General features: G+C 44.8%; 1 protein-coding gene across 3 annotated transcripts in view; it reads right to left on the bottom strand.

Moving 5' to 3' along the window:
• Nucleotides 1-23,522, bottom strand: part of FUBP3 (far upstream element binding protein 3) — a 41,400-nt gene that overhangs the window by 3,488 nt on the left and 14,390 nt on the right. For all 3 annotated transcript variants that reach the window (XM_056351661.1, XM_056351663.1, XM_056351662.1), the window contains exons 5-16: nucleotides 22,021-22,070; nucleotides 20,340-20,411; nucleotides 19,560-19,617; nucleotides 16,800-16,962; nucleotides 15,804-15,902; nucleotides 13,096-13,200; nucleotides 12,599-12,701; nucleotides 11,849-11,949; nucleotides 10,426-10,567; nucleotides 5,587-5,747; nucleotides 4,651-4,724; nucleotides 4,078-4,154 (exon numbers count right to left, since the gene is read on the bottom strand). In XM_056351661.1, coding sequence (XP_056207636.1) covers nucleotides 4,078-4,154; nucleotides 4,651-4,724; nucleotides 5,587-5,747; nucleotides 10,426-10,567; nucleotides 11,849-11,949; nucleotides 12,599-12,701; nucleotides 13,096-13,200; nucleotides 15,804-15,902; nucleotides 16,800-16,962; nucleotides 19,560-19,617; nucleotides 20,340-20,411; nucleotides 22,021-22,070 — 1,205 coding nt within the window. The remainder of the gene's footprint in view (nucleotides 1-4,077; nucleotides 4,155-4,650; nucleotides 4,725-5,586; nucleotides 5,748-10,425; nucleotides 10,568-11,848; nucleotides 11,950-12,598; nucleotides 12,702-13,095; nucleotides 13,201-15,803; nucleotides 15,903-16,799; nucleotides 16,963-19,559; nucleotides 19,618-20,339; nucleotides 20,412-22,020; nucleotides 22,071-23,522) is intronic.

The raw sequence follows: 23,522 nt of genomic DNA, 5'->3' as shown, positions 1-23,522 counted from the left end.
GACAACTACCTTTCTGCTAGACAGGCCCTGGATTCTACCTCAGTTGCCCAGACATCACACTTCAGCTTTCCACCTTCCTACACTGTTGGGCAACTTCAGTTCAGGGAAAGCCAAGGGAAAGCTCAAGTTCCTGATTTCACCTCACCTGTGCCCTGTTAAAGAGCAGGAAGCCAAACGTCCCCCCTGCTGGGACCTGCTCAAGCCAAAGCACGCTGGCCGGGAGCCGCTCGGTTTGCACATCAACCACCCTAGGCTGCCGGGCCGCTCACGTCCAGCACAGAGACGGAGGGCTTAAATGCCTGACAGAACTGAGACCTGTCACCTCAACCTCCAGCCACAGATCTGGCAAGGGAATGCCCATGTTTTGAGTCAACTCACTTGATTTTCAGGGGTCTTCAACCTTCACCGCCAATCTCATCAGTGGAGCACCATCTGAAGGAGCCCCAGTGGGCGCTGCCCTATCTGCAACATGCCCACACAGGAGCCTCCCGGTACGATCTGCCCCAGCACACAGCTCCGGGGTAGCCAAACTGCCACCGGCTGCAGAGTCCTCAGGGCCAAAGGGAGCCGTGAGTCCTGCACAAAGCCCAGCCAGCTCCAGCTGCCCTCCGCGCTGCACCCCACGCGTCATCCGGGCAGGCATCCCCGACGCCCTCCTAACAGCCACGGCTGGCTCTGCAGCACCGTCTCCACGTCCTGCGCTGCGCCAAGATCTGCGGTGCCAATGCTTGCACTGAGAGGGACCCTGCAGACCCCAAAACCTTGGTCTTCACCTAGCACAGACTCCCCCTTTGAAGCATAAGACACCTTCCCTCCAGCATGTCTAAACCAGCTGGGTGCAGAGGTGGGATGCCCACACCTCCCTTCATCACAGTTAGAGCAAAGAGCCCTCAGCGAGACACACGGCAAACGAAAAACCAGCCCTGAACAGAAAACGCAGCAATTAGAGAACTGCAGAGAGACGCAGGCACAGCAAGAGCGCGAGTGCTGAACACGAGCCACTACACACACGGAGAGCAGGCAAGGACAGGGGACACGCGTGGAGGAGAGCTCTTCCCAGCCCATCCAACCGCCTGTGCTCCATGGAGAGCCCTGCCCTGCGACGCCGGCCAAAGGGGCGCTTTGAAGTGGGGGAAGGGGGGAAAATAATACACTGCAAGTGTGAAGTGGGTGGAGGGAACAGGGCAGCAGCGTCCTGTCCAGGGGCATAAAAGCGGGTTAAAAGACTTGACCAACGCTACAAGTCAGGACCTTTTCTGGCAGAGGTCAAGGCTGCCTCAACTGTCCACCTGCTAATGCCAACAAAGGACCTCCTTCAATGCCTTTTCTTCTAGGAGAATTACAGTCCGCAGCAGGCTGAAAGGACACGCAGCTAAATGCATTTCACAGCAAAATGTTTCCCCAGCCAGTTAATTTATTTAAGATGGGGGAAGTAATTAAAATCTAAATACATGTGTAGGGGGTGGGGGTCTGCCCCTCCTCCCACAAGGAGGGCACTCTCGAGCCTGTCCCTAGGAAGCCTGCTCAGAGAACGACTCAGCCGGCTCTTTGACAGGGCTGTGAACAAACAGGCTGCAGCACTTGGGGAAGGGACCCTTCACAAGTCTGTTTTCAAATCAAAACTGGAAGTGCAAAAGCGGGTATTTACCTAGCTTCTTACAATAATCCTCCCACGCCTTGGTGAACTCCACCTGGCCTGACTGGGTACCATTGTGATCTGCAGCAGAAGAAAGCGGTGAAGGCTGCTTAAAGCACACCATTATCTTGTCTGTCCCCTCTCCTTACCAAGGCTGCCTTCAGTATGCCTGGCTATACACGGGAACACAGAGGGATCCTAAGTAGACATGGAACTAGAGAGCCAACATTTTCCATCAGGTTCAACAGCAGAAATAACACATCTGCTGCCAAAACATGGCACTGCAGTACTAAACCCATACAGGGGAAGGATAACGGCAAGGCAGGATGCTTCGCTGGTCCTGGGAGCCACCAGCCACCGGAAAAACTCCTTGCAAAGTAGTGATACAAGCTTGGGACACCAGCTGCACTATCGGTAACCGGGGGATTCAAACGGTCCGTGCTTTTGATACCAGGCTCCAAAGCCTGGAGGTGTGAGCTTGAGACACGACCGTGTGTTGGGGGAAGGCAGATTTTCTTTCCTCAGTGGCTGGGGGGCAGGGTAAGAGGATGTTTCAGGGTTGTGAGAAAGAAGATAAGTTACCAAGGTGAGTTTCTAAAGGCATCTTGCCAGGCAAATAGCAATGCACATTTCATAAGCGTTTATTCAAAGACTTTATGGGAAGATAAACCCCACATTTTTTGTGGAGCTTTCCCTGCTGCACTGACTGCTCTGATTCCCAAAGCTCAGGGAAGTCCAGTGCTCTTGTGAGTGCACAGAAAAGGACTGGAATGACAATTTTCCCTGTAAAACAATCTAATGGGAAAATACTCTTCTTCAGTACCATGCTGTTCCACTCCTGTACAAAAAAAACCAACTAAAAAACAAAACAAGTCCTTTCAAGCCCACCATTGCATTTTGCTGTCCTGAAAAACAGAACTACTGACATTCTGCAAGCCCCTAAAGCTCAAAGGAAAAATAATGATTTTTAGACTGTAATTGCTATGGAGGATGATTCTTCCAGAGGTGCGCTTTTTTTTTTTTTTTTGAGTTTTACATACATTTTCCATGCAGAGCTCCTACGTCGTACAGTAGCACACATTTAAGGAGTGCACTAAAATAATACAGCATTGAGGATTTCTACATTTCATATATGCACAATTTCATAAACATTAAAATTTGATTAGTGTAACAGGGAATCACAAGTGCAGTCGCAGGCGTTGCTCCTCCAATGTTTCCTCTACCTCAGGCACCTCAAAGGGCAGGAATACATGCTTAAGTTAATAATCTATTTCATTGCTAAATCAGCCTAAACATTGAAAAGCAAATGTCATTAAACCCCTTAAAAACTACTCCCCTGACACACTTTTTGGTGCTTAGCTTTAAGTTTTCACAAGACCAAACCATTAAAAAAAGTTGTGTTTCCTGCAAGACTGTGACTGAAAAGTGTCTGTTGGACATCACTGCCCACCACACAAGCTTTGAGATTACCAAGCAGACTATGAATCTGCTCTGGCAGACTGGCTCAACTCTGGCTGCTGAAGACACAGGATGATGCAGTTACCAACAGCACCACTGGCATTTACTACTTCCATTACTCTGAAAAGGCGGACTCCCCATTCCAATCCGCTGAATTTTGACTAAACAGGCTTTTAGGAATAAATGACTCTTCAAACCTTGAAGAGTAACAGCCAGGCTGACTCAGTGCTGACAGCCTGAAGTGGAAAGTCCAGCAGCAGAGGTGATCTGGATTCAGTTTTTGAACTCATGGCTAAGGACATGTATGCATTGTTAAGTGTTTTCTAAATTTATTTGAAAGCTGGTTATCCTGCTGGCCTCATTCTGAGCATTTAGCACTGTGGAGGCTGAGCAGTTCTCATCAACTCCCAAAAGGGGACAAGGGGACGCTACTATGGCCAGTGTGGATGAACAGGAATAGGAGCCTTGCCTATCATTTCTTCCACTTTCTGCATCTCCATTCCCAGTCTTTCCATCAGACTGGGAATTGAAGTGGGAAGAGACCATACGGAATATTCCAAAAAGAAAATAAGCAAGAACTGATAAGGTCAAGAACAAAGAGACGTGAGGGCTCACCACCAGACACAGTGTGCCTGTAGGGGGAAGTAGGGTTGGCAAGTGCTTGCCTGGAGAATCCGGGCAGAAGAGAGCTTAAGGCAGAAACGTTTTTGTTAGAGGAACAGACTTGCAGGACCAAGTTTCTACACAAAGAGAGCAGAAACAGGCAGCAAGCAGTTAAGTGCACAAAAAGCATTAGTTCTCAATGGACTTCAGCTTATTCTAAGCTCAAATACCACAGCACACCGCCACACACCTCTTCTGCTCAGGAAATTATTTTGCTGTTTCCACACAAGTGGTCTCAAGGATGAACCTGTTCTGCAGGCACACAGCGGCAACTGCAAAGGGAACACAGCCCTGCTCCAGCCCAGGTCCTAGACACTTACTTGGGACTTGCTGTCCAGGCTGCTGCCACGTCTGGTAGGTACTGCCCCAACCCTGCGTCATGAACGCCTGAGGACCACTGCAGAGAACAAAAAAGCACACTGAAGCAGACAATAAAATACTGAACAGGCCATATACGTGACACGTTGCCCACAGAAGCAAAGTTGTTATAGTCAGCAACTGTTGAGCAAACAGGTGAACACAGGAAAAAAAGGAAACACTTGTGTAGGTGTAACTGCTGTCTCAATACTGGCCTGTTCACGAGGCCAAGATGAAGATACATCAGACTCAACAGCATTCCTTGTGCTGTATGCAGTTCGGGCTTCCTTCTGTGCTCTCAGTGCACTGGACAGGAATTTTGGAGATGCCAATACCTACACCTTGTTATAACTTCAGAGATAAAATCCTTCCTATAGTCAAGCTTAAAGGATTACTCTCACTTGTTTCTTCCTTCTGAACGCTCAGTCTTTAAAAGGTTCCGCTTATATATCACCCCTTCAGGGCCCTCCACCCTTCCCCCGGTGCTTTCATAGCCATTCCCCACAGCCCGTCCATGATTAGATGGAGAAGCTTACTTTTGATGAGGTGTAGCGGGTGCTTGGCTGAACGGACTTTGACCAAATCCTCCAGGTCCACCCATGCTGGTACCCTGTCACAGAATCCACAAATATTTAATGCCAGCTCTAAGCACAGGGTGGAGGCAGCTAGTATGAGCAGTAAGAAAGGGGAGAAGACAGCCTGGGACACGTTCCACTAAACCCCAGCACCTGAAAGCAGCGACTGATTCTCCAAGGATGAAGTTCTCAGGACTGTCAGCACACTCCAGGAGTCCAGCTTCAAAAGCAACTCTGGCCAGCCCACAAAGGGGGTAACGGGACTATGACACAGTTGGAAGTTTTCCTTTGAATAGCTTGGATCCTGAGGTTGTTATCAAGCCTTCTCCTCTCAGGCAATTCAGCATAAAGGTTGCTTTTCAGCTTTACCATGCCTCAGGTCAGTATTTTTCCATACTTTCTTTTACCCAAGTCTCCCCCTTCAGTAGTACTCCAGCCTGACATTATTAAGCTTCAATACCACAGCACTGCATTAAGTGGGAGATAAGTCATCCTGGATTTACTGGAGGCAAGGAGTTGTGTTACTTTCAGGATGATGATGTCAGGATTGTGTCATCCTCACGCAGTGACACTAGTGTCTTCCCTTCAAAAAAATCTCCTTTGACAGCCTTCTGATACTTTATTATTGCTGTTCTTCCCTCACATACAGCTGCACGCTACCCACGATTGTGTCAGCACACAGTCAGATCCTTCTGGGACCACAGCAAAAAATAGTCCAATGGATGCTGGAGGGCCATGAAAGTTCAAGACAGCTGCTAACAGGCAAATGGTTTTGAAGCTGAATAACGTAAGCGTGTGTATTCTGTGCCATCCTGTAAGTCCAGGCCTACATGTACCTAAGAATGAAAGCACCACATCTGAAAGAGAAAAACCAAGATCAACAGAGATGGAACTTACACCAACTTTCTCATCTATGAGATGTCTAGCGAGCTCAATTTGCTGGGGAACTCCTCTGATTGTGAATATTCGTACACCAGGGTCTGTGTTTGGAGGTGGGTTTCTCTGGAGCTCCACATGGGCTCCTGACTGCTGATTTATGCTCTTGATGTTCTCACCACCTGAAGGAGAGAAACCCAAGACATAAGGAGGGATATTCAGCATCTCTTTCCATAAAAGCATATCAAAGCCAGGTTCTGGTAATGGAATACAGTTTCAGCTACCTTCTGTGTGCCTCAAAGGAGGTGTGATGAGGATGGCAACAGCATAAGAAACCACAATACCTGAGCTCACATTGCCCCTTTAAACTGTCTCATAAGTATGACCTGAAATTGTGAGCTACTGCAACTGTTTTTGGGGTCACAGATCGTGCTGGCTTAAGAATACACACGGTCCTCCTGTGCACACACTGCTAGGCTCCCAACGAAATGCAGCATGGCTGAGATACACTTTGACAAAACAGATGAAAAAACTGTAATGACTGAATTCCAGTGGTTTTGCACAGCTGTTCACAATCCTCAAGAAAAGAAGGTCACCTGCAACTGAAACACGCTTTTTCTTTCTTCCATGAGGCTATTTTTCCATCACTAGACATTTCATTCTATCAAGTCAAAAAGCCACCAGCCACAGACCGTGTAGCTCAAAAACAAAGCTTAAGCTTTCTCACATTCACGTGCTGTTCAACAGGTTGTTGCCTTAAAAAAGCCTCCGCTTACCGTGCTTCCCATCCACACTGCAGCGTACACATCCCTCCACGCAACTGCAGCAGTGCAGGATTCAAGGCTGTCTTCTGCTATTTCAGAGTTAGTTGTGTGTGCAGCGAACATATCTGGGTAGTTTGCCACCTGGATACACTACAGCACAGGAGCGCTTCGAGCAGGATGCATCACAGCCAAAGTAGATCTGATTTCCTGAAGACCTGCTAGGTCCCAGTCTCTTAATAAAATTTGCTTAACAAAAGCCTCAGCCCACGTTACAATGGTTCAATTCTTCTTTTGGAAGCTCACACAACTTACAGACCAGCTCCACTCAACTGAAGAAATTAAAGGGTGAGGGGAAGGAAGGGGTTTTACAACTTTTAAATCACAAACAAAAACATCACTAGCCAAAAGGACATGCAGCAAGCAGGAAAGAGATTTTTGTTTTGTTTTAATTAAAAAAAAGTCTCCAAAGATGATAATCTCAATTTTGCTTGCATTTCCATCTCTATACATCCAGCACAACTTCAAAACAAACTGTGGATGTTGCAGACACTTGTTCATTTCATTGTAACAGACCCATGACCTTTTTACCATTTTAAAGCCTTCTTGGGGAAGGGAGGAGGAAAAGTTGCCAAAGGGCAATTAACTCTTTCTAAATGAATTTTTGAAGATGCATTTAACAAAAGATAATCGTGTCACATCCCTGGGCAGACAACAGGGATTGTACTGTGCAGCCAAAAGCCAACCCACTTATTTTCAGTCAAGCATGGGAAAGTGGCAACATGAAGTTTCAAAACCAGGAAGGTTTTTTTTATGTAACGGCTTTGTCTGATGCAGACTTGTTCGAAGCTCTGGTTTTTACATACTGAGGTGAGATGTGAATCGATAGCCATTTCACCTACTTAACAAAAAACAGAGGACCTTTTCAGCCAACACAATTTGGATCACAAAGGAGTGGGAGAACTTTACTGGGAAAGACAAGCATAACCACAGGTAGCTACTAGCACAGCAGACTAGGTTTCTCCTTCCAAAAGGGGATTGAAAATTGAAGCATTCTCAAACTGGAAGCAAGGAGAACACAGAGTCAAAATAATTTCCCCATTTAGCATTCAGCACCACGTCTGTAGTAGTTGTGACTGTTCCCACATCAGGTCCCTCCTAGACCATACTGCAGGGTAAAGTCCGCTGGCTCTCCAGGTCTGGTCAGAGGCTGCAAGCTCCTACACCTGTAGCAGGGCTTGGTGCCCTTCTCCTCCTTACCCTCCTGTCTGGTACATGCCAAAGTGCTCCCTCCCACCCAAGTTATCCCAAATCAGCTTCCAGAGCATGCAAATGAAGTGACGCAGTCAACATGATGCTGCATGGTGCCGGAAGAAGTTCATCTTCCCCCATAATGAGGTGACCCATTCGGCACATGGTGGCTGTCTATAGATGCATTCAGCAGCCCGCTCCATTCTTCTACCTGATGGGGGGCAGAAGTGATCCAAGAGTGGCCCCCCAGCTGGACGTGAAATCGTAAAGCAATTAATCAAACCTGCTAAAAGGCAGAGCTGACAAGAGCCAGGCCAGCCACGTTATCTGTCAATATTGCTGTATTTATCATGGAAATCCAGCGGGGGCCCAGAGAGGCTGCGGTTTGTTTCCAAGCTCCACCAAACAGAGAAAGCACTTGACATGTGTATGGCACTCGTCTCCACCCTTCCTCGAGTCTTTCAGAAAAGAAAAACTGCACCTACCCACCCTCTAGAGGAAAAAACTACGCACATGATTTGCAGGGAGCCCAGCACTTCTTATCAGCTCATAAAGGCTCATGCTCCCAAGCTGAGAAGTGATGCCCATGAGAAAAGGGCCTTAGATCTTCTATCATACACACGGCAGAAACTGAGCCATTTCCTCACCTCCCTCTTTTTCCCCCTTCTCAAGTGGTGACGTGGAACTGGAAGCACAGCAGCAGTTACCTGGCCACACTGCATGCACTACCCTGGGAGCTCAAGATATCTATTGCTTGGTGCTAACCTCAGAGGCCAACGATGTGTGCCCAGAGGACTTGGCCAGATTTTAGAGAAATCTAACAGCTAAGTCCTGTGTCACAGAGAGGAGGGGTGGCAGTGCCGGGGGAAAGCTGGAAACTGCTCAGAAACTAAAAGGGGAGAGCAAAGGTTTTACAAGTGGTGACTCTTCAGAACAGCCCAGTGATGTCCCCTATCCCCTACACTGCCCCGCAGACAGCAGGAGAAGAAATAAGGAGGACTGGGTATATAGCAACAACATACAGAAAGTGTAGTACACCCATCCTGGTCCCGGCCCCAAAAGGCAATGCCACAGCCATCACTCACTTGACAGAAATGAAGGCTGCAACAGACTAAGAGCATAGGCACTGTAAGAACACCGATTACAAGGTAGCATTACAAAGCTGCAAGCACTCAAATCACCATACAACTAGTAATTAGTCACTCCAGAAAGCTTCTGATCTGGCTGCGTAAGAATCCCTATTTTGCTGTTGTGGAAACAAAGGTAAAAAGCTACCCCTTCACCCCCACAGTGAGCCTGTGCCAGGCCTTGCACTTGAATGCTAGGACATCCAGCTCCGCTACCTACATTTATCTTTTCAGCACACAGTGCTCTCTGTAGTTACAAATCCTCCACTTCAGTGCACTGCTGAACAACAAGTGACCTTTTCCGATTCTTTATTAAGGATGACTAATGGATACAGCAATAAAGTTTCATTATAATTTGATTTTCCATATATATAGCTCACTTGTGGGCTTAAAATTTGCTTTGCTTGATTTTTTTGCCCAACTGGACTGTTCAGTGAGATGAAGCACAATTGCTCTGCAATTTTGGCATAATGGGGAGAGCAGGTGTTTTTTCACATTGAAAAAAGTTTTCAGGCTTGTGAACAGGTTTATGGTCAAGAACAACATCTAAAAATGATTGCAGACGCTGTGCCGACATGCCTGTGTTCCATATCTGCATCCCTCATCATCCAATAAGGCAGGAGTTCAGGATGCCGTAGGGGCCAGACACACGGCAGGGAACAGCAGGGTCGTACAGCCAGGGAAAGAGGCCACAACACGTTTCACCACAAGCTCAGTCCTGCCCAACGCAACAGCAGGACACTAAATACCGCTGAAACATGGCACCATGCCCTCTAGTCTGCCTCCTTTACTGCTGTAGCTAATCTGTTCCTAGTCTCTTCACCTCACCTCTGCTGAGGCTAAAAGCCAACTGTGATTACTTAAATACTAGTTAAGGCATACGTCATTCTTTCTGAAATAAGCAGATAGAAAAATTAAATACAACTCCTTTGATACATTGGTGTATTAATTCAGACCAACAGAGCGCTTCTATTCCTGGCTCTCATCTAAGTAATGCCACGACCCAATGTGTAGCTCTTGCTCTATGACAAACCAAGACTGCTGCTGACGCTCTCATTTCGTAACTGTCCTGGGCTTGTACTGCTTCTTGAGGAGGGCCAGATGACTCCTTGTCCATCTCCTTAGCCGGGAGAGACGCAACAGCTAAGGCAGCCAAGGGGCTTCCATGGCAGTGAATGTGTTTTTGTGAGCAAGACAAGGTGCAACAACCTGCTCTGTGACAGACTCAGATACAGACAAATCCTGTTACTTCACTTTCATCAGACACTTCAGGTACGTGGCTGGAAGCAGCGACTGTTATTACCACATTCAGAGACCTTCCATTTTATCACATGGCACTCACAGAAATTCAGCATGACGAAATGACTGCTCTGCTCGTCCCTGATAGAGTGTCCTTTAAATGAATTCTCTATAGAAAGAATCCACAAATGAACCTGCCTTTTTTCAGCCAGTTGCTTGTTATAACAAGCTTACTTGACAGCTCTGCATGAAGAGCCTCTCTTACAGATTGTGAACAAGGGCCTGGAGAGTACAATTATGAGTGAGATCACCACAAAGAAAACAACTACAAGCGCTTATAGCTTATTCCTACGCTGCATTCACCAGCCACTAAATACCTGCAATTACAGAAAACTCCAAAGCTTCACTCTCAGGCAGCAAGAACTCAACCATCCTGAGAGAGAAAGATGGCAAGGTCTAGTATTTAGTGTCACTGGACCTACCTTTGCCTATAACGAGGCCACACTTATCAGCTGGCACGGTGTAGGTTATCTCCTGCATGCCCCCAGGTGTTCCAACACTCCAGTCCCCACGGCCACGACCTCTTCCTCGGGTGACAGCCAAGCTTCCAAAGCCATCTCGTTCCTTGGAAGGCAAAAAATCTGTATCAGTGGTTTTTTTTTGCTGGCCCCAATGGACATTAAAAACAAAATAAAGCAAGGTAAGTTAAACTGCCTTATAATCAATGGCATTGAATTAAGGTATTCTTGGACTTCGGTATCGTATTCAAGATTTTGAAGCACTTTAAAGAAATGCCAAGTAACACAGGTTACAGTTGCCTTCCTGACTCAGGAAGATATTTATATATTTTAAATGCATGCCTTTATCTGCTGAAATAAACCTATAAACAAGCATCAACGACTAAAGGACTTTCAGTTTTTGATGGGGGCTTTCCTTAAAGCAACCAATAGATCTTGGCACTGACACACACAGAAGTTGCTTCCAAACCCTTTCAAGTGTCATTCTTTAAAGAATTTCTGGAATTACTCAGCTGAAATGCACATTTTCCAAAACTTCCAAAGGAAGCTTTTAAGTTCAAAGACACTTAAAGGACATACCTATTTTGAGCAACCGACCTCCACAAACAAAGGCCATGGGCAGTCAGAGGCTATCGTGACTGCTTCAAAACTTCAGTGGATTATTAAAAAAATTATGAAATCAAGTATTCAAACCAGATCTCAGGGCAGAAAATATATGACGATCTACCCTTTGATGGACAAATTATGTTCAGGTATCTGGTCTGAAATGGCCCAGCATCTTTACTTCTCATAACAGAAAGGGAATATACAACCTCCTTTGTGAGTCTGCCTTACTACTTCACCCATCTTTGTACTTCTTGCTCCTGGGCAATGCAATACGTTGGTGTCTTTTGGTTACTGGAGCACAGTGACTGCATACACGACCATTCCTTGCCTTCCCCTGCCTCCCACAGCCACTAGAGCAGAGGACTGCAGTCTGAAGAGGAGGCATCACAGAGCACTTAATGCTCTGCTGTCTGAGTTACGCAGCCCTACTGTGCAGGGCCTCCAGCCACTGTCTCACACTACTGCTGGACTCCATTCCACCAGGTCACCACTTCCGAATAAGACCAACTAAACGTGGGGGGCTACCAGGCCTCATAATACTGTCAGAGAACAGGAGACCTTCCCATAGCTCAATGAGCCCATATTACATTAAAAAACCCCAACAAATAAACAAACCCCAAACCTAGCAGCTCTGTCTTGGGCAGCAACACATGTGTGTTCCCTACCAGAGGGAAAATGTAACACTGCTGTACTTCAGCTGGTGGCATCCATTCACACAGCTGCATTCCTCAGACTAAATTCCTATATAAGCACTTTCCTCCCAAGAGCCTCCAGAACCCACCTGTGCCGTGAGAATGAGCTCACTGATGATGTGTGCTGCATGTTGACACCTATCGGGAAGCCCCATGACCTGTGCGACTCTCTCAGAACTAATCCCATCATCTGTGGAGAGAGGTGGCAAAGACTAAATTAAAAGCAGAAAACATCTACCCACCAACAAAAACTTCCTTCTGTCATCACCATTGCTAGCAGCATTTTCACATAACTACCCCAAGAACTACCTCTTCCCTCCACCTTCAGCCCCTCTTCCACGACAACAAAACCCAACCCACATTGCAGAGGGAACAACATTCAAAAGGCAACACTTTCAAATGTCAAAAAGCCATGAAAAAGATTGACATAATTTTAAGAGGACAAAGGCAGCTTTGATAGGTGATCAGACAGCCAAGGACCCAGAGAAAGTTACTTAGAATTAATCAACTCCTGATCCCCAAAGGCTTTAATGTCCTGAAGGAGAATTTTTTAAGAGGAAATAAAAGGGGTTTTGTTATTTTGTTTATCCATATAATTACCACTCAAGACAGGACTGTTGTGACATCTAATGTTTGCAAATGAGCTGTATATAATCTTACTCTCTGAAAACCAGAAAGTGCACAAGGAAGCAGCACATATTTAAGTGGGTTTCAGAAAGAGACACGACGTGCCTTTAAATTAGGAAAGCCTAGCTGCTGTAACCTCAGATCAGTCACTTTCAGCAATCCCAAACTGGAACACTGGTCAGAAAGTAGTGGCTCTCCATCCTCACACAAACCTGGTTTAAATTGAATCCTAACTCCAGCATCATTCTGAATCTTTTTGATCATTTCTCCATTTCTTCCTATCACAATTCCAACAGCAAACCTGGGCACAGAGACCTGATGGGAAAGGCAAAGCAGTATGAAAGCTCAGAGAACTAGACTGAATTACTCTGATTTTACAAGGAGATGCTCGTAACTATGAAGGCAGGCCACGTTAGGCAGCTCCGGGCTACAGAACCATGTTGCTGAAGAAAAACAAACACATGGCCACAAATTCCTTCCCCACTAAATGAACTCTGCACTACAAGAATGCAGCTTAAAAAGACAATTAGAAAAGCGCCACCTGGGAGTCCACAAGAACTCCTCTTCTTTGCAGCCAGACTCATTCTTCTGGCAAAAGAACACAACGCATTTAAAAATGAGCTTTACAAGTTACATGTGCAATTTGATGACTTCCACCCACTGCCCATCCCACAGGGAGGTTAGCAGAGTACTCGTGAAGAAGACATACCTCTATGCTGCCTCCTCCCATTCTAGAACTGAAATCATTGCGTACGCCTCGGAAGTCTGCCTGATCTTTCTCTCGGATGATCTCCAGTACCATTTCCCTTGCTTGCTACATGGGGAAAGAAGTTACAGTTAGCTTAAAATTATTCTGCTTGCCATCTTGGTGTCAGGGCCTCAACAGTGGCTAATGGTCAGGCTTCAGACAAAGCGATCTCCATCTGCTTAATGGGAGCAGCATGCTGATTTAGAATTTCTTCTACCACAGTCAATGGAGATCTGTTCTTGATGACATCTTCCATGTCTGACAAAACCTGCCAAGTGCACAAGGTGGCAGCTTCTTGTGTGCAATTGCTTCCTTCAGCCTTTCAAAAGGGCCCTTTTAGCTTTTAAAATATCTTTGATTTTTGGGGGTTTGCTTTTAAAATTAAAGGAAGCAAAGGCCCTTTCCTACTGGATAGAACTGAAACCAGTATAGTAAGGTAGAAGCTGTGGTAGCATAACAGAGATCATATCCACGAACAGCTACAGAACACGTACAAAGGAGGCAGGTGGGCACTAGTGAGTTTTCTGACACTCAAAAACTGTTAAGCCCAAGTCTGCAGCAATCCAGCAAGACATTTTCTGAGATAAATGAATATTCTTTCTACCTACTTGCAGCCCTCAAGGCCATTCACAAGCTTGCATGTAGCCCAGCTAGTAAAAAGTGTACCTTGAAAATAAGCCAACAATAGTCACCATTAAAAAAAGTCTACGTGTCAAAACCAAAGCCTTTGCTTCTATACATTTCCAGCCAAGCTTTTGATATTTTGGTTCTATTACCAAGTTTGAGGGACACTAGCGAGTCTGACTCCTTTCACATTTTTCCATATTTTCCATAAGGAAACAAGACATTTCAGAGATGCCAAGACAAAAATAAGGGTAATGGAGAGAATTCATAGGGATCTGAGAGAGTTAAGAAAGCCTGCTGCAGCATCCAGAGAATCCCGCTGGGCTGCTTTTGGCTGGGAGAGTTAATTTTCTTTACAGTAGCTGGTATGGGGCTACATTTTGGATTTGTGCTGAAAACACCATTGATAACAGAAACATTTTTGTTATTGATGAGCAGTGCTTACATACCGTCAAGGCCTTTTCTGCTTCTGCCACCACTCCACCAGCGAGTAGGCTGGGGGTGCACAAGAAACTGGAAAGGGACACAGCCAGACAGCTGACCCCAGCTGACCAGAGGGATATTCCATAACATTAGATATCATGCTCAGCATACAAGGCTGGTGGAAGAAGGAGGAAGGGGGGGACGTTTGGAGTTAGGGCATTTGTATTCCCAAGTAACAGTTACACATGATGAAGCCCTGCTTTGCCAGGGACAGCTGAACACCTGCCTGCCGATGGGAAGCAGTGAGTTTGAATTCCTTGCTTTGCTTGTGCACACAGCAGACCATGTATCTACTAAATAATCTTTATCTCAACCCACAAGTTTTCTCACTTTTACTCTTCCGATTCTCCCCCCCCATCTCACCGGGACAGGGAGTGAGCGAGCGGCTGCGTGGGGCATAGTTGCCAGCTGGGGTTAAACCATGACATCCACCAAACCCAAGGATTCATCAAGCTTCTTAAGTGCTTTCTAAGCATGCTCAAAAATTTTAAGTGCCTCAAAGATCTTCCAGCCTATGCACTCTCCACGATTGCTTGGCATGATTTATATGGCATGGAAGATGTGACAACAGCAAATCCTGCAAGGCAGAAGAAGCCACCTGGGGAAGTAGCAGCACTTAAAAGTAGCAAGACTGCTGTTAAGACTCCTTTTTGCATGTATCTGTACCTCCACAGTAAATATAAGAATTTGGAGAAAAAAAATCGAATCTAAAAACTCAGCTGCAATAAAAGGTTTAAAAAATACAACCCAAACATACTGTCCTTGAGCAACATTAACTGTAGCAGCAATTTATGATTAGGGAGATCCTGTGAAACAGAACTATTTTTATTAGAGACAGGAATGCTAAGCTAGATTTAAGTACTCAGCAAGATATGAAAAGCACTTGCTGAGAAGTGGAACATGCCACAGCTAAACTTTAATTAATTCAAGCACTCCCATCACGCTGCAATCTTCCAGTCTCCGGCTGATCATGGGTTTTTTGTTTTGAACCGCAGGTATAATCATATCTGTAGAACCCTGACACAAGGAGACTGAGGCACCAATGTTAAGCAAGCCCCTTGGTTTCAGGAGTTGTTGTGGGATTTTTTTTTTTTTTTTTAATTACCTGCGTCAATTGGCTGTCTGAGATAGTGACCTTTCCACAAAACTTTCTCAAAGGTGTGATTTAGTCACTAAGAACTCATTTGTTCAAGTAACATAGAGCTTTGATTTTTTGCTACACAGACTGGAAAGCGTTTCAAAGCTACTTTCTCCAACCCTCCTCTCCCTCAGCTCTTCTACCCATGTCTAATATTTATGTGGAGTGAGAGCTTGATGATCTTAAAGGTCTTTCCCAACTTAAGGGATTCTATGATTCTAGGTTACCTTGTAAACAAGCCAACACTTGCTAGCATGGTGTTTTAACTGGCTCTACTCAAACTTCATCAACCTTAGAGTACAAACAAAACCTGCAAGGATCATTACGTTTAGACTTGGATTTGACTCCATTAGATGCTCAGAAATACACTAAAGTTTGAATTTCTCCTCAGTTCTTGGGCCAACTGCTTACTTTTATTACATACCTGCACTTTAAATGCATCTCCAGTAATACGGAGAGGTTTATCTGCTCCAGTAGGCAATGGACCGTCTTGGATCATAATCATTTTCACACCTGTTCGCTCCTGAAGAAAAAGCACAGAGCACTTTGCTAAGCAGAGTCCCTGAGACAAGGGACTATACTTTGGTTACTAAACATTACGTAGGTCAAATCAGCAGCTTTACAGAATGCTACTTTGGCTCTTCACGGTAGTTATAGCACAAATTCAGTAACAGTCCTACAGTGTAAAGGACTGCCAGAAGTATGCTGCTCCTGAAGTTCTCCAATAGCTGAATCCCTTGCAAAGCGAACCCCTCCATCTCAACTACTGATTTTTCATCCCTTTCCAAAATCTGTAGCTGTCTGCGTATAAAAGTTAAGTGACCAGCCTTAAAACTACTGGATGACAGAGGCCTAATCAGGGCACTCAAAAACCCAGTATTTTTGACCTAGGTGGTTTTCTGAAACTCTCTATCCTTTAAAAAACTTTTACCAGATGGAGGAATAAAGAATATCTAGGAACACAAGATTTACACATGACACAACACTTTCAATTGGAAAGGGGTGGGATGAGGAAAAAAAAAAGATGACACACGCCAGCTTTATCACAGACCAGCAACAGAAGGGAAGCACAGCACTCTACAACAGCATGGCTGGCATTAAAAACTATTGCAGCAGCGGACTAGACATAGCCTTTTCCTGGGTACGAGGATCCCCTCCTAAACAGCACGCACCAAATGTTATCTAAAGCACATGAGTTTCTTTCACAGTTCTGGCAAAACTCCACTACATGTGTAGCTGGGGCCAAACTGATTTTGTTTGTAACACAAGATTAGATTTGAGTCCAGCTCTCCGAAGGCAGAAGAATAGTCCCTGCTGTAGAAGGTTAGAGCATTTAAGGCTCTCCATTTCAGCACGCTCTCGTTGATCTAGAGAAGCTGTAGTAGGGAAGAGAGCCCTAAAGTAAATGCATCTTGCGCACCTGCAACTGTTTTATTGTTTCACCTCCTTTGCCGATGACTAGACCCACTTTGGATGCCGGGATCAAAATCTCCTGAATCGTACTGTTGCCATCAACATCGTTGTGAAAACCAGGTCCGTTCCGACAGCGATCTACAATCTGCCCCAGTAGCCGTTTTGCTTGTCTTTGGAAAAGAATTGAGGGAAACAACCATTAGACAACATTGTTCCATGTGACCAGGAACCATCGGAATGGGAAGCGATCGGGGATAGGAGAAGTAGTGAAAAGATGGAGGAAATCATAGTTAGCACAATGTTTGCTTTTTTTTTTTTAACTCTGTGATGCATGTTTTCCCCTATCATGACTATTTATAAGCAGTATGATTTTGAAAGGGGAAGAGAAAAGGAAGAGCAGCAGCATGCTCTGACTTTTTTGGAAGTTAAGGATTATAATTGAGCTAAAGCATTTAGGGTGTTTATTTCAAATGAAGATGCTCTAAGTTCTAAACTTTTCTAAAACATATATACATTTGTTAAAACTCAAGCTCTGTTCTCCTTCTTGGTCAAGACAAAAACCACACACTGCTCTGATACTAACACAGCACACTGGTTAATCCCTCTCTGATCAGTCATAGGCAGCTGCCTTGCTCTTCTCTGCCTGCTCTTCCCAGCAGCACCAGAACACTGTTCTAACACAGCCTCTGCCCCAAGCAGTAGGTGCTGAAGCTACACCGTGAAGTGAGGCAAGGATACTGCAGCAGCAACCAGTGAAAGACTGGGTTCTTCTACTCCTGGTGAGAAGAGATACACAAAGAAGCATTTGGGAAATTAAAAATCCCTTCTCCGAAATCTTTAGCATGTCAGAGGTAACTGACACAGTTTCCCTTCATCTTTGAAGACTCCTAGTACCAACACATCCACTTCCTGTCCTTCTCCCACAACCCTTCTAAAGCTAGGTAGAAGAAAGTCACGGGTTCCCCATTTGGTCTAAAGCAGCATCTTCCCCTCTTCTCCACTTCGTAACAAGCCATACCAGGCACCCTAGGATGACTGTCTTCTCTCTGGCAACTTGAAGAAAATGGTACAAAGTCATCCCTCGCAAGCAGACATTCACCCAAGACAGCTCAGGGGGTGGTGAATCTGAGGCTGCACACAGATCACAGCACTGCTTTCTCTTGACTTTCTCACAAAACAAGGCAAAAGGTGGAATTTCTGGAAGCCCACTTCAAATATTCTGGAAGAGTCTTCAGAGGTTTTTTTCATCTACCTTCATATTTTGCATAAAGTTCTTTTAGTGACAATATAGAGACTACGACAGTTAATACACAGCGCATGTCAGGTGAGAAGGGATCATATGGAAATTAACCCCATTAGTTTGCCACCGAATAGAAATAATGGAAACGCTCCTCACAAAACCCTTCACAAAGAAGCCTGATGTCTAGATTAGTTTCCTTACTTTATTTTCTTTTTCTACAAGTAGCCTGAAGAAGTAGTTCAACTAACCAATTTGGCAAGAATTTTAGCACAGAAGTAAATTAAATTTTGCCTAATTCTATGTCCTCAACACCTTGTTCTGCTTCACAAACTGAGTACTCTCACTTTTCCTTTAATTTATTTATGTGTTATTTAAAGACAGCCTTGGACACAGCTACATTTAACTGCTTATTTCAAAACCATGAAATCTTAGCTATACCTCTCCCCAATTTTCCCCCAACTACACCTCATCAGGCATCCCAGCTTTTTAGTCTTTTGGTCTTGTTCTGAAATACCCTTTGCTAAAGGGGGAAAAGCACTTCAATATCAGCAAGAATACACTGCCTGCCCTATAATGTGAGCTTGCCAATTATATTTATTCTGGCTCACTGCTTGCAGCATTATGGTAGAATACGGAGATTTAAGTAACCTTAGATCTCTTAGGAATGGAAGAATGATGAGTGCCTTCTCTTTAGAGAGACAGTCTTTGCGCCCATGTATTTTCACTATCAAATGCAACTCAAAGATTTCCAGATGGATTTTAAAAAACCCACCTACCCAAAGGCTGGGGAGAGAAAGAGCAGCTCCATATGTTAAGTGTGTTCCTGTAAGCCTGAGGATCCTGGATCCAGTTCCAGCAGGAGGTCCTCAACTGGTTTGTGAGAGTCTCAAACTCAGCTCCTGGGAAGGGGGAGGGAGGAAACACTGTCCCTAAAGTTTCTATAGGTCTAAAGAGTAGAAACCCTGCTGGCTGGCCACGTGTCTGTACCATGCAGGGATCAGAATTCAAGACTTTGGTTCAGTCCTTTGCTTCTTGTTGGCAGCGATGCAGAGGCAACCACACCTATGGCCCTCATGCTGCTCTGCAACAACACCAACACCTCCAGATTATTCTGGAGTGGCACCAACAGGCTTTGGAGGCCTCATGCAGCCCTTCTTCAGCTGGAAGGATGGTCATCTCAATAGTAGGGAAGCAAAGGGGAGAAGAGAAGTGCCCTTCAGCAGCTTAGCTCAGTATCCTGGAAAGCTGCAGTTAGAAAACTGCACCCTAGGTGCCCTAAGAGCAACCTTGCCCTGCGGAGGGGAATTCCACGGAAATTTCTGCAGAGGGTTCAAACTGCAACTGGAAAAAAGCCTTTGAGGTGCACAGTTTAAAGCATCAGACCAAGAGGTTCTATGCTCCAGAGACCCTCAAGTTTCTCTAGGCCAACATTTGCTAGTGTGGCTAACCAAGTAGCACCACTGACAGAGCACAGCATTAGGGAGAAGAAAGAGAAGGAGAAAGGAGAGAAATGGAATTGGAACTCACTCAATGCTCTCTGGTGTCCCAGTGAGTACACAGGGCCTCTCGGGCATCCCACCGCTGTCTACAAAGGAAACAAGAAGGAAACTTTTAACACATGGAATTAAAAAAATAGCAGCTGTTTCAGTAATTACCAGGCACTATTAATGAAGCACCACCCTCCCTTGCACACACAGCATGCTAATGAATTCAAATACATCCAGGGCCAATGTATTTTAAATTATTTGCTGGCTATCTGCGTTCTTTTAAAGTCTTTCCCACCAGTCAAAGGGAAGGGTAAGAACTTAGATTACAATTTCCTGTAGTAGTCCTCCCCAAAGCAAACAGGTATCAGCACAGAACAAATAGATGGTCCCATTTTTTCAATGCAAGGCAAGCTGTATGTACAAATAGCTGCTGCCACCCTCCCGAAATGTCTCCTGCCAGGAGCTGCAACTGACCAGACTAATCTGAGGCAAACCACAGAGCTGAGCAAAGTGGTACCACCAGGAGACAACTCCACAGCTGCGATTTCAGGTCTAAGTATGACATGGATTGCCCGCTGTACCCATCCACTGGTTAAAGACAGTTCCTTAAATGTTTCACTCCCCAAACCACCTGACAAACCTGTTTTCTGTGCTAGTCGGGAGGTCAGTCCCACAGAGTCTCTCCCATGCATGTTAGCCTAGTACATACCAGTTCTTAATGGTGATAACATGCCATGAGCATGGCAAGGCACCAGATCTAATGGACACAACATCCTTCAAGATTAAAACCTGTTCGTCTGCCACACAAAGTGGCTCTTACCTGGAGCAATTTGAATTTTGCAGCCAGACTCTGCCTGAATCCGTGAGATCTGTTCTCCTCCCCTGCCGATTACTGAAATGAATTCAACAAGCATCAGAACATACCATTTTTCCAAGCAACTGCAGAGCACCTTCCCCCTTTCACTCTGCTGCAGCTATCTATAAAGGGACAGTTTGACTCCAGGACTGCAGAAGAGGCGTCCACAGCATGACCAAATCTATCATAGCAGAAGAACATTAAAATCCTGCTGAAAATTATTCTTTTTGCCTTTTTTTTTTTTTTTTTTTTGCTTTCACAAAACAAAACAAAAAAGCCTGTCTTGCACTGGAATGGAAATACACAGTATGCAAGAAATAAGGCACCAGTTTGAGTGCTGCTGGAAGAGTCATTAAAGTCTATCTTATTCAGCCTGAACCGATAAACCAGTTATTTGGGGTACTAAAAAAGGCAAAGACTTTTATTTCTTTAAAATTCATATTTTACTGCCTCTTCTCAATGGACATGCTATTTGGCTGGCCTGTACTCAGACAGAACTGCTACATACTGTTCAACCTTCAGTGAAAACAAATACCCATCTCCTTTAACTCTTGGAGTCGGCACATTGCTGTTTCACAATGAGACATACAGAGGAGAGAATGTGCCAATCAGACTGCAAAAGAGCAAAACGGTCAAGTCAAACAGGAATGCCTGGCTCAGGATGCTCCCACAGAAGCATCTCTCAGCTGTGGGTTTGCCACCCTCCTGCACCTGTCTGTCCCTGAACCAGGATTTGATTTAACACTGAGATGATGCACCAACAGAGCACGCAAGCTGTCCTCTCCCAGAACTCCCACATCCCTCCAGTGTTCCCTCACAGTACCAGGACTGATAAATGAAGAGGTCTGGCAGAAGTGTGAGCATTTCCTTTACAGGAATTTGCGTTACAGTTTTATAGTTGAGTACATTCTCATATACAGGACAAAACTTCACGTGCCATTGTGAAAACATTCACAGGTAATTATCATGGTCTGTTACGTTCCTTTTTACTCTCTCTATATCAAATTGGAAGAGCTACACTGACATCTAACAGTGGAAGAGTCTATGCAACCACTGTAGTAACACATCAGCAGGAGATGCCGTTGAAAGGAAGGGTAATGATCGTCAAGAGGAAGACAGAAATTAGGATCAAGCTTGAAAGCGAACAGTATTCGGAATGCAAATCTAGGAAAAATTCTCATCTGAGCAATGCATGCTGGTTGCATTTCCCTGCAGCAAACATATGAGAAATTTAACATTCTGTTTAACTTGCCTTCAGTCAACTCATTTTAACATTTAAATATTGTTTTCCTCCCTCGACTCTCACAGTTTTGCATACTCAAAGGAAGTAACATGTTTCAGTGAGGGGGAAATAAACAAGTCAGAAGTGAATTTATGTACTATGCTAGTTGGAATTTAAAGAAGTGAATCACTAAAACTCAGCAACTTGTACCACACAGTCTTGTTCTTATTACTGGGACACCAAGCTTTTCCATGCAGTTTGCACCTGGATTTTAAACACAGATCATCTGGTCCCCATGAAGACAGCATTAGACAAGGCTTATCCAAGGCCAGTAAGTACAAAAACTTGCAAGCACGTCAGAATAAACTGCATTCCTGCACAGAAAACACATCAAGAAACATCAAAAGCATCCAAAGTACTTACTAAATCCAACCATTTTATCAGGCACTTTGAACTCTTCTGTTATTACAGCCCTAAAAAAAAGAAGAAAAAAAAAATTGAATAGTCATCACAAAGAACAACTTGGAAGACAAGTATGTCTGTGCCGTGGAAACCAGGCACAGCATAAGGCTTTTGCACACACAAGTAAACTCCACATCGCAGTCCAAGTCATTTGTTTTGGAAGGGACCTCTCGTGGTCACCTAATCTCTCCTGTGCCAGATACATTTCCAATCTACTCTCCACTATCTTCAGTGGAGCTGATGGAAGAACCTCTTTGTCATTCTTGCTCCAGACAGATTTAACAGAATAACAGCAATGTTTCTGTAACGTTTAGCCTAGGTCTTCCAAGCCAGTCTCTGCCTACTACTTTTGGATATGCTCTTGCCAAGAGACACTAACCAAAGCCAAACCTGACAGGAATGCTCCCTCCAATATTTGCAAATTTTATTTTTTTTTTTGCCTCCTTGTCCTTACCATTCTTTTCCTTGGAATTTATAAAAGCTGTCTTCAATTATGCTTTGAATTCATATTATCTTGAGAATTCTGTATCTACTGCTCTTCAGACTTTTTCAGTGTGTGTCTGCCTTGAAATGCAGCACCCAAAGCAATTTCCTAAGACCTGACCATAGTCAAGTAGAAAGGAATTAACTTTGGTTGGTTTTTTGCTTACCCATTTCTGTATTGAGAACAACACAATGAATACGGAATTTGCATATATGCATTATATACAATTTGTTCAGCAATCTCAAAAGCAACAAAATGCCTGTACAGGAAGTTCAATGCAGGTTTTGTGGTGAGATACTAAAATTTTTCCATTTTTTGCTTTAGATCACTTAGGGAAGGTGTAAAATACACACTAGACTTCACCAGCTAAGCTGCACATGAAGCACTCTCCACTGTCCTGAGCCTCACTAGTGATGCAAAACCAAACAGTGCCACCCATACCTGCAACAGAACAGGCTCACTTGCTACAGGGAGGTTCAGAATTACAGTTGTTTTAACCTGCAATAAACCCAGCCTGTTGCCAAAACGTCCTATCTTGCACCATTTGTTAACCACCTTGGGTTGGACAAACTGTTGCAGCTGGACAATGAAGCTAACCTAGCAGAAAATCAACCACCAAAACCCAAGAGAAACCAATTCAGGCTTTTCAGCCTAACCAAACTCCCTGCATGATCATCACTCCTGGCACAAGAGAGGTGGCAGGCAGCTGCAGAGGAGACAAGTCTGCTCACCCCTTTCTGTGCTGCCCTAGCTGGATATTAGCTCTAACCCAACCATTAAAACCTGAAGGTTCTACAGTCTTCACGTATATTGCTTGTCCTTTGCCGAGGCCCCCAACGGACAGCTGGTTATGATGGAAATGCACTACTATTAGCCTGAAGGTGAATCCAGCTTCAGAAATGCTCTCCCCTTCCTACTCAAAACAAGACAGACAACTCCTTAAGACTGGGTTTCAAGAAAACCTGAGACTTTTACTTCT

This window comes from Falco biarmicus, chromosome 9 (genome assembly GCF_023638135.1).
Source record: "Falco biarmicus isolate bFalBia1 chromosome 9, bFalBia1.pri, whole genome shotgun sequence".
Lineage (NCBI taxonomy): Eukaryota > Metazoa > Chordata > Aves > Falconiformes > Falconidae > Falco > Falco biarmicus.
The sequence above is the reverse complement of the archived record's forward strand: the minus strand, read 5'-3'. Positions and strand labels throughout refer to the sequence as shown.